Source organism: Bos taurus, chromosome 2 (genome assembly GCF_002263795.3).
Source record: "Bos taurus isolate L1 Dominette 01449 registration number 42190680 breed Hereford chromosome 2, ARS-UCD2.0, whole genome shotgun sequence".
In the NCBI taxonomy this organism is placed as follows: Eukaryota; Metazoa; Chordata; class Mammalia; order Artiodactyla; family Bovidae; genus Bos; species Bos taurus.
Window position 1 is genome coordinate 13,422,195 of NC_037329.1, and position 16,582 is coordinate 13,438,776.

General features: G+C 36.8%; 1 protein-coding gene across 1 annotated transcript in view; it reads right to left on the reverse strand.

Annotated features, from left to right (window-relative positions):
- Window positions 1-3,869: 3,869 nt before the first annotated feature.
- The window catches only part of NUP35 (nucleoporin 35), a 32,013-nt gene continuing 19,300 nt past the window's right edge, over window positions 3,870-16,582 (reverse strand). The window contains exons 5-9 of the mRNA NM_001098940.1: window positions 11,877-12,018; window positions 9,052-9,121; window positions 8,178-8,306; window positions 5,483-5,647; window positions 3,870-4,514 (exon numbers count right to left, since the gene is read on the reverse strand). Coding sequence (NP_001092410.1) covers window positions 4,437-4,514; window positions 5,483-5,647; window positions 8,178-8,306; window positions 9,052-9,121; window positions 11,877-12,018 — 584 coding nt within the window. The 3' untranslated portion in view covers window positions 3,870-4,436. The remainder of the gene's footprint in view (window positions 4,515-5,482; window positions 5,648-8,177; window positions 8,307-9,051; window positions 9,122-11,876; window positions 12,019-16,582) is intronic.

A 16,582-nucleotide genomic window follows, 5' to 3' on the forward strand; every position in this document is an offset into this window, starting at 1 on the left:
ACCAGACCATCTTACCTGTCCCCAGAGAAACCTGTATGCAAACAAGTAGCAAAGTAAGAACCTTACATGCAACAACTGACTGGTTCAAAACTGGGAAAGGAGTACAACAAGGCTGTATACTGTCACCCTGTTTATTTAAACTTATACACAGAGTACGTCACGCGAAATGCTGGGCCAGATGAGTTACAAGCTGGAATCAAGACTGCCAGGAGAAATAATAACCTCAGATATGCAAACGATACCACTCTAATGGCAAAGCGAAGAATTAAAGAGCCTCTTGATGAGGGTGAAGGAGAGTGAAAAAACTGGCTTAAAACTCAACATTTAACAATCTAAAGTCATGGCATCTGGTTCCTTCACTTCATGGCAAACAGATGGGGAAAAAGTGGAAGCAGTGACAGACTTCTCTTCTACGGCTCCAAAATCACTGTGGATGAAATCGCTGCAGCCATGAAATTAGAAGACGCTCGCTTCTTGGAAGGAAGACTATGACAAACCTAGACAGCGTATTAAAAAGCAAAGACACCACTCTATTGACAAAGGTCCGTACAGCCAAAGTTATGATTTTTCCAGCAGTCACGTACAGATGTGCGAGTTGGACCATGAAGAAGGCTGACTGCCAAAGAACTGATGCTTTCGAATTGTGGTGCGGGTGAAGACTCTGGAGAGTCACTTGGACAGCATGGGGATCAAACCAGTCAATCCTAAAGGAAATCAACCCTGAATACTAACTGGAAGGCCTGATGCTGAAGCTGAAGCACCAACACTTTGGCAACCTGATGCGCCAACAGCCAACTCACTGGAAAAGACCCTACTGCTGGAAAAGACCAAAGGCAAACAGAGAAGATGAGATGGCTGGACAGCATCACTGATTCAATGGACAGGGACTCAGGCAAACTCTGGGATATGGGGAGGGAGAGGAAAGACTGGTGTGCTGCAGTCAATGGGGTCACAAGAAGGTGGACACGACTTACAGACTAAACAACAATAAAACCACAGTTCATCTGTAAAAACATCCAACAATTCTGCACACATACACATACTCATACATGTCATCTATTTCCTGGCTCTCTTTAAATAAATGATGTGATATATACGAAGATAGGTCAGAAGACAATACTGGGTAAAAAGAACAAACTCAAACATAGCAAACAAATATTTTTAGTTAGAAAGCAAACTTCATGCTCCACAGAGGTCTATGAAAATAAAATGCCCTCTCAAAACAAAAATCTACAGCCCTTTTACAAAAATGTAACTCAATATAAATCCAGAAGTTTTAATGGGAGAAGTATCCAGTTCTACCTTGAATAACTGAGTTCTGTATGTAATGAAACAGGATATAAAACAATCCTATTTTAAGTTGGAAAAGATTTTTAAAGTTTCAGATAAAATGTACTTTATAATAAATGTAATGATAAATGATTTTCATCCATCCCAGTATATTCTTTAGTATCACTTCATCTCAGAGAATTAAACAAGTCTTCACAGTTCAGTTCAGTTCAGTTCAGTCATGTCCAACTCTTTGCGACCCCATGAATCACAGCACGCCAGGCCTCCCTGTCCATCACCAACTCCTGGAGTTCACTCAAACTCATGTCCATCAAGTTGGTGATGCCATCCAGCCACCTCATCCTCTGTCGTCCCCTTCTCCTCCTGCCCCCAATCCTCCCAGCATCAGGGTCTTTTCCAATGATTCAACTCTTTGCATGAGGTGGCCAAAGTATTGGAGTTTCAGCTTCAGCATCAGTCCTTCCAATGAACACCCAGGACTGATCTCCTTTAGGATGGACTGGCTGGATCTCCTTGTAGTCCAAGGGACTCTCAAGAGTCTTCTCCAACACCACAGTTCAAAAGCATCAATTCTTCGGCACTCAGCTTTCTTCACAGTCCAACTCTCACATCCATATGTGACCACTGGAAAAACCACAGCCTTGACTAGACGGACCTTTATTAGCAAAGTAATATCTCTGCTTTTCAATATACTATCTAGGTTGGTCATAACTTTTCTTCCAAGGAGTAAGCATCTTTTAATTTCATGGCTGCAATCACTATCTGCAGTGATTTTGGAGCCCAAAAAAATAGTCTGACACTGTTTCCACTGTTTCCCCATCTATTTCCCATGAAGTGACGGGACCAGATCTTAGTTTTCTGAATGTTGAGCTTTAAGCCAACTTTTTCACTCTCCTCTTTCACTTTCATCAAGAGGCTTTTTAGTTCCTCTTCATTTTCTGTCATAAGGGTGGTGTCTTCACAGTAGTTTGCTGCAATTTAAAAAGGGTACCAAAACCTTCCACACAATGTGTTATTTTAGTTACTCTTTATATAAAGAAATATGCAGACTACCTAGATACATGTTCTGTGGTGAAATATTATGTCAATTAAAACCTCCTTTTTACACAGTGCCAGCTTGACGTTTTCACTGGCCAAGGAGGATAATTTGAGTAACACAATGTCTGCAAGCAATTCAAACAATGAATTAAAAAAAAAAAAAAACTTAAAGCCATACGTACATAGTGATACAAAGGGATAAAAAAAAAACTTTGTTTTTTTAACTCAGAACAGCAGTGGAGGTTTCCAGGGTACCAAAAATTACTCTGAAAACTGATAAAGGAAACAAATTAAAAATTTATCCTGGCATCCTGACATGAATGTATTTCATGATAACCAAACAGCCCTAATGGATGGCCCAAAGTCATTCCATATGAAAAGAATTACAGCTAACAAATGCAATAGGAATGAAAGAAAAGCATCATTTTACAAACCTTAATGAAATAACTGGTTCATACAAGTATCATTAATGCATGCTTTTTAAAATGTTATATAAAAAGTTAATGGCGACCTTTCCAACGATAGTGTCTGGCTTTTGCCCACGTGCCCAATGACCAACCTCAGGATTATTAAAAGTGGGACAACCAGAACTAAATGTCCCCTGGTTTAACATAAAGTATCCCATACTACCATCAAGTATTCTTGCTCAAAAAAATGAGATCAGAATCTAATTAACCTTCCCTAGATACAACTTCCAGAGAAGGCAATGGCACCCCACTCCAGTACTTTTGCCTGGAAAATCCCATGGACGGAGGAGCCTGGTTGGCTGCAGTCCATGGGGTCGCTAGAGTCGGACACGACTGAGCGCCTTCACTTTCACTTTTCACTTTCACGCATTGGAGAAGGAAATGGCAACCCACTCCAGTGTTCTTGCCTGGAGAATCCCAGGGACGGGGAAGCCTGGTGGGCAGCCGTCTATGGGGTCACACAGAGTCGGACACGACTGAAGCGACTTAGGAGCAGCAGATACAACTTCTAGGATATGGGACAAATGATAGAATAAGTAAAACAAAAAAACTACTGATCAAATTCTGTCTGTGGGACTCTACAGAGGCAACTCACATGGTACCTTGAACAAGTCAAGGTGTACTGAACAGTGGAGAAGAGCAAGGAAACTCTAATTTAAACTTCAAGACACTCCAAAGACAAAACCAAATACACTGTGTAGACGTGGTCTCAATAGTGACTCAAACCAACCAACTGTAAAATTCAAACAAATTTTTGAAACAACTGGAAAACTTTTTTAAAGGACTAGATATTAGAACTTAAGAAATTCTTCTTTTTAGGTGAGATACTGACATGGTAATTACATATGGAAATATTCTTTCTTTGATATAACCTCAAGTATTTAAAATCACATCTCAGATATACTTTAAACAAAAAGAGTGAGAGATTAAACTAGCATGGCAAAATAGTAGTGGTTACGTGGTTATCAAAGCTGGATTACAGGCAGATGAAGGTTCCTGACATATTTTCTCTATTTCTGCAAAGACTTCAAACTTTTTGTACTAATTAATAAATCACTCTCAAAAACTGCTCAATACATATAATTGACAAGTTTATTATCAAGAAACTTCAGGTTTTTTAAAAGATTGCATTGGCTTTACAAGACTGAAAGATGATCACCCAGGACAGGACAATATAAACAAGGATAATTAAAATATTAAATACTATCTAAATTAATAAAAGACCCTAATTCAAACTGTTAATTATAATCTTTGTATCTTGTTAGAAGCAGCTGTACAGTTACCCTTCATGAAATTCACCTCACCAACTTATGAAGACTACAAAGGCTCACTACAAACTCAATTATATAATTTACAGTAATCAATGAGTTTTTGCAGTTAATCACACACTATCACCAAAAGCCCCAAATCTTCTACACAAGGATTTGTTTCTTTAAAATGTATCTCAAGCATCTTTTAAAGTGCGAGCTACAATTTGCTATATTCTTAAAGAAAAAAGCTTCCAAAGGAAGTATGAGACAGCTATACGACGCTGTCGAGAGTGGTTATATAACTAACCGAAGAATCCCAGCAGCACCCTGCGAACTCTGTTTTAGTGTGGCAGTCTTTTCCTTTGTAGTTGGCGTCTCAGCTCTTCCTACACTACCAGCCGAACATGTATTCCATTGCTTTGGATACAAGACTTTCATCTTTTTTTGGTGTTTGTCTGTCAGAAATCACCTATCAAAAAAACACACATATGTAAAATTATATGGTTATGGTTTTAGTGTCAGAGTCCATTCTAGAGTTAACAGCTAATTTTAAACTACCAAACACTAAAATGGATTTGTAGCACTGAATTGTATAATTAAAGATTAAAACACAGGTTTAGTTAGAAGATCCATATGCTTTTAAGAATGGCAAAATTATACTCCTTTGGCAAAGCAAGGTGCATCTGCTGCCCAATTAGTAAAATGAACAAACACTAAAGCGACAGGAGATGAGGACTTTAAAATGATGATTAAAAGAAAAAAAACTAAAAGGAAAAATTAAGCCAGTTCTAGAATGATTCCCAAATTTCAAGAGAAGTCCAACTGCTCTATTAAAGTGTCTTATTTGCTGTCTTAGGACTTGTCTCTGTAACTGGGCAAATTTAGAACCCCTGGCTAATTAAGCAGGAGATAATTATATACTGAATGAGAATCATAATATTTCTAGTATTCTTCAATAAACATAATGAACTTTTCCTTTAAGCTTTTTTGAAATGGTTAAATTTTGAAATGGGAGCTAGGCAATGTTTTCTTTTGATCACCAAAACTACTTCCAATCTAAGGTTTGTGATACCTTAGATTTAGTTATCAACTAATAGAGTTTTAACATTCTCTCACGCCAGAGATGTCCACAAGAAACTTTTTATGTACGCAAACGTAACTTAGAAAAAACTAAAATAACAACTCTCAAAATGTTTTTTAAAATGATAAAGATTTTTTTTTGAAAATTCAAGATAAATTTCCACTGGCCAAAACTGTAATTTGTAAAATAGAAAATTTTAAAACACAAAGTTTATTGGTTTCATCAAGGTAATCAACTTCAATAGGAAATATTTAATGGCATTTAATTGCATACAAATCAACCCAACGAAAAAGTTAAACAAACACACTATGCACTGCAGCCTTTAAAGTATGTTCTTTATCCAATCCTTAAAATACCTGATAGTCACTAGTAGAAGCTTTGTACGCTGTAGCCAGAGGTCTCATGGTAGAAATCCGAGGAGCACTTCCAGGCTGGGTTGGTGTACCTAAGGTTTTGATTGGTGGTGTGAAGGCGAGAGATGGAGATGACAAAGCACACCTGTCACTGTTTTCCATGACGCTCTGGAGAAAGAAAGAACTTCTGTTTACTAACATAATACATCTTATCCACTATTACATCCAAACAAAACATCATTAAAAGAAGCATACTTTATTTGATCTAATTCACCTTTCAAATAATTTTAGACTTGATAAAACAATACCTGCTTCTTAGCTAGCATGAAATCTAATGCTCAAACAGAAATCTCACTTGAATGACCTCAAATATCTACTATCAACTCTCAAGAGTAAGACTCTCCTAACAAACACTATGGAGAAGGCAATGACACCCCACTCCAGTACTTTTGCCTGGAAAATCCCATGGACGGAGGAGCCTGGTTGGCTGCAGTCCATGGGGTCGCTAAGAGTCGGACACGACTGAGCGCCTTCACTTTCACTTTTCACTTTCATGCATTGGAGAAGGAAATGGCAACCCACTCCAGTGTTCTTGCCTGGAGAATCCCAGGGAAGGGGGAGCCTGGTGGGCTGCCGTCTACGGGGTCGCACAGAGTCAGACACGACTGAAGCGACTTAGCAGCAGCAGCAGCAACAAACACTATGAAATCAGGAAGAAAGACAAGAGAATTTTGGGGGAAGTTGAGATGGGTAGGGGATCAAAGTCCAGTGCTATTTTATACCCAGTAACCCCAAATTTTCCTCCAGCCTCTACAATGATCTGTTACAGCACAATGTAATAATTACACAACTACTCAGCAATCCTAGATTATAATAACAGGAGCCATGTCTAATTCATGCACTAATGTATATATATAAGTATCAAGCACAGTGCCTGGTAGGTAGAAGTTCACATATATTAAAGAATGATCATGATTTTACAAGAAAATCATGATCTTTTTACAAAGAAAGGTTTAAAGTGTATTCAGTTTATTTAAAAGTATATAAATATATGTCTGTTTGTGTATATGTGAGTCACTCAGTCACATCCAACTCAGTGTAACTCCATGGACTACAGCCCACCAAGCTCCTCTGTCCATGGAATTCTCCAGGCAAGAATACAAGAGTGGGTAGCCTTTCCCTTCTCCGGGGGCATCTTTCTGACCCAGAGATCGAACCTGGATCTCCTGCACTGAAGACAGATTCTTTACTAACTGAGCCATGAGGGAAGCCCCATATAAACATTTAGTATTATTTAAATATTTTAAAACAGAAATGACTAATAAAAGAGCTTCACCTTACAACAGCCAAGACATGGAAGCAACCTAAACATCCATTGACAGAGGAATGGATAGAGATGTGACATATATATACAATGAAGTATTACTCAGCCATTAAAAATGATGAAATAATGCCATTTACAGCAACACAGACACCTCTTGAGATTGTCATACTAAGTAAGTCACATAGAGAAAGATAAATATCATATGGTATCACCTATAAATGGAATTTTAAAAGATACAAATGAACTTAGAAAACAGAAAGATACTCACAGACTTAGAGAATCAACTTATGGTTGCTGGGATAAGGATGGGCAGAAGGGATCGTTACAGGGACTGACATAACCACAATGATATATTTAAAATGGACAATCAACATGGACGGACCTACTATATAACATAGGGAACGCCGCTCAATATTATGTAACAATGTAAATGTGGAAAGAATTTGAAAAAGAACAAACACATGTTTATGTATAACTGAACCACTTTGCTGTATACCTGAAACTATCACAATATTGTTAATCAACTATATTTCAATATAAAACAAAAAGTTAGGAACTCCCCTGGTGGCTCAGTGGCTACACTCTGCACTGCAAATGCAGAAGACTCAGGTTCACTCTCTGGTGTGGCAACTAGATCCCACGTGCTGCAACCAAGACTTGGAACAGCCAAATAAATAAAGACATTTTTTATGAAGTTTTAAAAAATATACATGTAAATAAATCTATTTGATATTACATTAAAAAAAAAGCTTCAGTCTTTCAAAAGGTAACCCTCAGTTACCATTCAACGGCTTCCCTGGTGGCTCAGAGGTTAAAGTGTCTGCCTCCAATGCAGGAGACCCGGGTTCAATCCCTGGGTTGGAAGATCCCCTGGAGAAGGAAATGGCAACCCACTCCAGTATTCTTGCCTGGAGAATCCCATGGACGGAGGAGCCTGGTGGGCTACAGTCCACGGGTTCGCAAAGAGTCGGACACAACTGAGCGACTTCACTTTCACTTTTCACCATTCCTATGGAATAGTTCATTCTGAAATAGCACCACTCCTTTAAAGTACTTGAATCTGACACTGCTTTGCACAAAAAAGGGAATGGGTTAAAAGACATAGAATGTAGGCCTCACCTTAACAACCCTGGGTAAGTTACCTAAGACCTCTTGACTACCCACAGAGTGAAGGGATTAGGATATATTATGTCTAGAATATTGTGACTAAATATCTTTGACTTATCAAAGAGTGCTATAACATCATCCATCACATTTTCAAAAACTAAGCAAAAGCAGTACAGTGAAGCAAAGTGACCCACCACCAATGTTAGTACTTAGTTCTGTGTTCTTCAGATAAATTAAGCTGTTTTCCTTACATCAGCAATAACTTACTTTATCTATACATGGTTTTACACCAATCATGATAGATTCTCCAAAAATTCTTCCATCTTTGCTTAAGGCTTTCCGGGCTTGCAGTTTAGATTGATAACGAATATGCATCCAATTTCCTGTGTTAGACATCTGCAAAAAATGAAGTTTTCTCTTAAATTAAAATATAAAGTATATAAAATTCAAATTTTCTATTAGAAAACAGAAACATACAAAAATAAATCTGCTTCTACTTTTTATCTGATGCCCTGTAAAAAGCTGTATACTAGAATTCAACAAAAATTCTATTTAAACAATTTCAGTATCTCTAATTCTTAAATCTCTTATATAAAGAATATGTGGCAAATATTCTCTACAAGCAAAGTAATTCTCAAAAGATAACTGTTTCTTACAAAAAGGTCTTATCTACACTTGCTATGAAATTTTTTTTAAACTGTATTCATCGATTTGATTTTTTTGTAGGAATTAAACAAGTCAATCTGTAGCAACAAAGAAAAGATTTGTTATTTATAATTTACTGTGCAAGGTAATTTAAAGAAAAAAAAAGCTCTCTGTAAAACTAAAGAAACTCTAAGAACTCAAAGTTAGAAATATCCTTTCGTTTACCCCAATAAAACAAGCTCAATTTGGAAAATTTGTCATAATCTTTTTTAAGAGACTGTTCACTATTTTTAAAAGAGGGGAAGCCTGAAACTCTCATTTATCTTCTCTATCTCTTTTTATCAAATACTATGCAACTTCCAGCCTGTCAGACTCCAACAGATATATCCTTTGAAAATTTTAAAAAAGAAAGAAAAACTTTTAAGACATTTAGCAGCAAATTCACAGGTTATCTTTCCTCAGCTTAAATCTTGAACTGAAAAGAATTAAGACTTACCACATGTTTTAAGATATTCCCATATTGTGCAAATTGTAATAATATATAGGAAGCAGATGCCTGAGGAAACCTGGGGAAAAAAACTTGCCCAATCAACATCAATAATGACGAATGCACATTAACTTACAAGCGTTTCAAGATAAACTCCCCCCAGCTGTCTAGTACATTAATAAGAGACCCTTGATCATTCTGCTTTCCTCTATTATTAGTTAAATCTATTCATTTGCCCATCACCCAAAAGCAAATTATGTTAAAATTAGTTCTGACTCAGCTACTTTTTTCCATCCCCAAATTCCACCCCTGAAATTTCTAAAATTCAAGTCACAGTTCTGCATATAACTTACTTTACGTGGGTATGTGTATGTGCATACATGCTTGTTGCGGGGGGGTGGAGATATACTACTATGGTTATTATAGAGCAAAGAACTTTACATTATACAGTCATATCGATATATATATTGAGCACCACCTGAAAACTCAAAAATGTGTTCCTGAAACAAAAACTCAGAACCAGAATCAATGGTAAACAATCAACTAAAAAGATGGCTACCAAAATTTTAAATGGCCTTATCTCTGTATGGAAAATTCTAAGTGATTTTTACTTTCTTCTTCATAAAGTGCTGAATGCCTTGACTAACACAATGAGATATAACTTTGATAGTTCAAATAATACAGCTATTTTCAACTTGAAAAACTGGAGTTTCCTTAACCAATAACTTCAGTTATCTGGAGCTTGAATTAGAAACTTAAAGGAAAAAATGTGAGTCATAAAAATAAATAAGAAACTTCACATATTAAAATCTATGTGACTAAAATACTGCATTCAAGATTGGAAATTTATTTTATGTTACGTAAGTTTGGATATAAGGTTTCTAACTCCAAAGAAAACAACAAAAAAGTCAGGGTGACTGCAAAGCAGGACTAAAAAATATCAAAACCAGAGAAATAATGTCTGCACTTGAGGGAGGCACTTGAGAAATAAAACATAAATCTAAGAGTCTAGGACCACTCTGAGGAGAAACAGTCCAATATTCTGTCAAAGAATCACCCTACTCAAGAGGGAGGGGAAAAATGTATACTTATGGCTGATTCACCCATTGTACGGCAGAAACAAACCCAACACTGCTAAGAAACCGTCCTCCAATTAAATTTTTTTTAAAAAATCATTACCCTAAAACAATAAATGTTATTTCATGATGACCCTGAGTCAGGAGGAAAAAGTCAAATTATCAAAGGAAGAACATATATAATGTATTTTAGCTGTACTTTTTAGCTGCACTTCCCTATAACCAAAAGATGATATTTTATCCCTTAAAAGAAAATGTTTCTGTTCTTGCAATTAAATTCATAAGCAGGGTTACTAAAATATAAAAGCAACAGAAAATATATGGGTGGGAAAGGATAAGTCTTAAAAATGAAGGACTTACAGAAGTATAATACTTCAATTACTTTACCCAACTACTGAGAAAGCTTAAAAGTGACACCATTACTACTAAACTTGAAGAAGACACTTGAGTGGACAGATACATTCAAAAACAGACAGACAAGCACTTCATGAGAGAATACAAAAATTTAAACACAAACACAGAAAAAAAAAAGCAGCAGCAGTCAGCCCAGTGGCTATGGACGTAGGGCTGAGTGTGGGCTTTCTGGAGAACAAGGAAAAGCAATATGACCCTGCTTTTTACCTAAACAGAATCAGCAACAACAACTCTCTCTGGAAGGTGACACAAAACACAGGTGGCAGTAACTACCTCACAAGGAGAAAAACTGTAGCTGTTGGGGAAAAGGTAAGAAGGAAAACTTCACTCTAATCTTACACATCCCTCTGAATTTAAATAAATTGACTAAAGTACACTAATACTTACTGTGTGCACTGTTCTTCCTTCAAGCTCTTATGTTTTTGTATTTTTCACCCCAAAACTAAGTATAGTAATTAAGGTTCAGCAACAGTATGACATCACACTTTCAGAAACGAACCTTATGTAGTACTGTATAAACAATCACAGCCTGAAAATAAGAAACCTGGGTTTTTGCTGAAGCTTTACTGATAACTAGATATAAAGTCTCTAGATACAAAGTCTCTGAGTAAATCACTTAATCTGTCTACCCCTTCAGTTTTTCATCTGTTCGTGATGCAGTATGATTTCTAAGATGCCTTAAAGTACTTTTTTTTGGATCTAAAAACCTATTCAAATGCATCCAGGACTGTCATGCACAGTTTCTATTAATGTTTGATATTCTAGAGTTAGTAAGTACCAATCCTGTGACATAGTATGCATATATATACAAATACAGTTCAACTTGTTAGTTCAAAACTGGTAAAGTCCAATATAAACACAGACACAATCTCAACAAAGGAAGGGGCTTTCTAAGTCTAGTGGTTCAACCTGCTTCCAATATTCAGCAAATATGCTGAAGAGAAAATAATTTAAGAAAAGGCAAACAGAAAAATGATGGAAAAACTATTAAAAATCAAAAAGCAATACACATGCTGAAATGTCAAGGGCTTCCCTTGTGGCTCAGCTGGTAAAGAACCTGCCTGCAATGTGGGAGACCTGGGTTCGATGCCTGGGTTGGGAAGATCCCCCGGAGAAGGGAAAGAAATGTCAAGAGAAGAAGAGAAGAAATGTCAAGGTGAAATATATTGATGTCTGCAACTTACCCTGAAATGTACTAACATTAACAAAAAAAGTTGAATTTAGGTGAATCTAGGTAGATAAATGAGTATCTGCTGTGCAATTATTTTAGTTTTTTAAAATATATTTGATAATATTCATTAGAAAACGTTGTTGCTTTAAAGTTAAATTATCTAGAAACCTTACCCGAACACAGTCACCCAAGTGTCATCAAGGTGATCTTCAGATGTCAGAGAATCTCCTTGAGTATAAAAAGGATCCAACTGGGCAGGAGATAACGTTGTCTTTCGGGGTTGACCAATGTTTGCAGGACTAAACACACTTTGCCCTATATTAGTATATTTAGTAAGTTAGTTACCAATATAAACATTTTGGTTTATTTTAAATGAAAGTTTTAGTTTTAAATGGAAAAGTATATCAAAAGTTGGCAATTCCATAAATAATTCAAAATATACACTGTACCCAAATCATAATTATTCTGAAGGAGATCAGCCCTGGGATTTCTTTGGAAGGAATGATGTTAAAGCTGAAACTCCAGTACTTTAGCCACCTCACGCGAAGGGTTGACTCATTGGGAAAGACTCTGATGCTGGGAGGGATTGGGGGCAGGAGGAGAAGGGGACGACAGAGGATGAGATGGCTGGATGGCATCACTGACTCGATGGACGTGAGTCTGGGTGAACCCCGGGAGTTGGTGACGGACAGGGAGGCCTGGCGTGCTGCGATTCATGGGGTCGCAAAGAGTTGGACATGACTGAGCGACTGAACTGAACTGAACTGATACAATGAGAGGAAACCATTAAAATTTGAGTGTAACTTATGACTTTGCAAATTTATTTTTTATTACAAATTTCTAAATGTTTTATTAATTTCCAGTTAAACCTACACCAGAAGGATCTCCAGTCAACCTCAAGGACTTCTGTTGGACTCATCTTCCAAACCCACCACTTTCATTATGACACCTCTGCCTTAAAAATACTCAATTACTTCTCATTAGACAGTACAAAATCCAAATACCTTGGTCTCCACAATATCAGTTCAGTTCAGTTCAGTCGTTCAGTCCTATCCGCTCAGTGACCCCACGAAGGAGGTATGCCAGGCCTCCCAGTCTATCACCAACTCCCGGAGTCCACCCAAACCCACGTCCATCGAGTCAGTGGTGCCATCCAACCATCTCATCCTCTGTCATCCCCTTCTCCTCCTGCCTTTAATCTTTCCCAGCATCAGGGTCTTTTCCAATGAGTCAGCTCTTTGCATCAAGTGGCCAAAGTACTGGAGTTTCAGCTTCAACATCAGTCCTTCCAATGAACACCCAGGACCGATTTCCCTTAGGATGGACTGGTTGGATCTCCTTGCGGTCCAAGGGACTCTCAAAAATCTTCTCCAACACCACAATTCAAAAGCATCAATATACTTCCAACCTTATTTTTCCAGTGTGCTCCTAAACAGTACTACCCTAGTCCCTAAGATGTGAATGCAGTTTTCTCTTATTCAGGATATTTCTATCTGAAACGTCTGATTCTATTTTTTCTTTTCTTATCCTTCAACAACTACAATTAATGAGTGCTTCATGTCCAACATGTCAAGCTAAACACTCTACATGTTCATTTTATTTCAGAAGCTCTGTCCTATTAAGACCACTTATTTCTGAGAAGCAGAGACTTTAAATGTACGCTAAGGATCATTCCAGGTATTAAAGATACAAAAAGTGACCAAGTTAGACCAAAGGGAGGAAAAAAAATCTCTAACAGAGCTTAAATTCTTATGGAAGAGAGACAAGCAAATACCTAGTATGTTAGAAAACAAAATCCTGTAAGAAAAAAATCATAATGCAGAGAAGAGTGATAAGGAATACATATGCAGATACATATTACAAAATACATAAGGAACTCATACAATTCAACAGCAAAAAGCAAACAAAACAAAACCAATCCAATTAAAAAAAAAAAAATGGAAAGAGGAACTCAACAGACATTTTCCCAAAGACATACAAATGTCCACAGGTACAAAGACAGGTGTTCAATATCACTAATCATTAGGAAAATGCAAATCAAAACCAGAATGAGATCTCTCATGGCTATTCATCAATGGCTTTCATTTAAAAAAAAAAAAAAAAGATAAGGATAAGGACTTGGAGAAAAGGGAATCCTTATACACTGCTGGTGGGAATACAAGTTGGTACACACACTATGAAAAACAGTATAGAGGGTTCTCAAAAAAATTAAAGAGAGAGCTACATATGATCCAGCAATCCCGCTCCTGAGCATATAGCCCAGGAAAATGAAACCAGGATCTCAGATATCTACACTCCCATGTTCACTGAAGCACTATTCACAACAGCCAAGATACGGATACAAAATAAAGGTCCATCAGTAGATAGATGGATAAAGATGTGCTACAGAAGTCCAACGAAACGTCAGTCAGCCATTTAAAAGAACGAAGTCCTGCCATTTGCGACAATATGGATGGACCTTGAGTGCATGACATTCAAGATGGTAAGTGAAAGAAGTCAGACCAATACTGTATCACCCCATTTATATGGGAGTGTAAAAGCGCAGAACTCACAGCAGTGGTTACCAGGGACTTGGGGATAGGGGATAAGGGGAGTTGTTCTGGTCAAAGGGTACAGTTGAATAAGCTCCGGGGATTTAAGTACAGCATGCTGATTATCACTAATAATACCAGATTACATACTTAAAAGCTGCTATTTTTTTCTCACCACAAAAAAATAAACGGTAATTAAGTAATACGATGAAAAGTGTCAGCGAACACTAAGATCATTTTGTAATATATCAGTGTAGCAAATCGGCACATAGTATACAATTTAAACTTGACTGTCAATTATAGCTCAATAATTCTGTAGTTAGTTTCCCTCTATTATATTATATCCATCAATTAACCTGTAACAGTAGACTTAAACGTTACTTCAAGAATCAAATGGAACATTAGATAGATAAGAACTCACAAAAGTTAACTATTTTAACAAGATATAAATTCAATACTATGAATGATGTACTTGGTACAATTATTATTTTGCATCAACAGCACAAACATATTCAGAGTCAAATCTAAAATAAAAGACTTCCAAGAATGATCTCCATTCTCTTGCCTCCAAGCAGTATCAAACCAAAACTACAGCCTCAACAGAATTAAAAGTCAAAGGCATCAATAAAGTAAAAACTACAATGTAACAATGTGATTTAACTAAAGAGGAAAAAAATATGACCATTTACAAATTTCAAAGTTCTTAATTCTTATGCCATGCAACTTGAATTCCCTTACATCATCTGGACTCAAGTTTAGAAACCAGAATTAATCTAATTTAACACATTAATATAGCCTTTCCTTATGGAAAAAAGTAAATAATTTCAGATCACCTCAGATCTGCTAGGCTAATTAAGAAATCTATTTAATCAAAACACTATCCTAGCCCCTACTAGAAAATAAGAGATGCTCAAAACTGATTTTCTTATGTTCAGTTGTCAAGAAATCAGGCTAAAAACAATTTAGCAACCAGAAACTTGACAAATATTTAAATATTTTACAACAGTAATCAAGCAAAAGAAGGTATGGAACAGTTATTATTAACTCTAGAGAAAACAAAAGGATATCCAAGAAGGACATGGAATCTAGTATATTACATGGTTCAGTCTATAGATGTGCCTAATTTTAAAATTAAATTCATGCTTAAGAGAGACAATACAAAGTAAATAACTTAAAGAATGTTAAACTGCACAGGATGCTAAAATACATTTGGTAACTTTTCTTTTTCCTAGCAATTATTCTTTTCTTCATCATCACAGAGGCATTTAATAGGTATAAAATATTTCTAAACTAAGCCTCATTTAAAATGAGACACCCTACTTTAATAAGTGAGCTAATCAACTTATCAATCTTCCTGCTAGGAAATACAAAGAAGCACACAAAGAGACAGTGCACTCAGTCGTGTCCGACTCTTGTGACCCCATTGACTGGAGCCTGCCAGGCTCCTCTGTCTATGGGATTCTTCAGGCAAGAATACTGGAGTGGGTTGCCATTTCCTTCTCCAGGGGATATTCCCGACCTGGGAATCGAACCCAGGTCTCCAGCATTGCAGGCAGATTCTTTACCGACTGGGGGAGGTGGGGGGGGGGGGGGGGGGGCGGCGGTATAAGAACAAGAAAGCAAATAGAACAGGGTCAAAGAGTGGAATGATTAAGATTAATGGGGGCTCTAACTGGATCCATTTTGCCATGGCTCCCTGGCCCTTGCAGGCTCTCAACAATCACATGAGATTTTAGGAATGCACCACACAGAATTGATTAGTGAAAGGATATACCACATAGAACTGATTTGTTAAATATCACCCCTCCCTTACCCTCTGCCTCCAACATACTCCCTAGAGTACTACAGGCAGGGAAGACCTAAATAAACTATTGGGAGGAATCCCTAACACTTTTCCAGAGTAGAAAACAAAAGATAACCTTAAATAAGTTTAGTTCTTACTACAAAGACATGCCTTTAACACAATAAGAGATGGTAAAAAGGCATTTTAGTATAAAATCTAAAGCCAATTCAAAAATTTTATGTCCTGTATTACCATTAAGAAGGTACAATTTAGCTTTGCTATATCATGTAATAACCTTCAAGGAAGAAATTAAATGAAGGATAAAATAAGACAACCATTATGACCTTTAAAAATAAAACAAATCAAAATTAAGTCTCAAATAAGCAATCTAATTTTTGCCCCATCAACTACTCTGAAAAACATAAATCACTTATACATAATCTAAAACTATGTATGTAACTTTAGCATAATTGCCCCCCCACCTTGTTCCTGTTTCATTGGTCCAGTAATTTTACTTCCTTTCAATCAGACTTCTGTTACCTGTAAGCAATGCTTTGTAAAATGA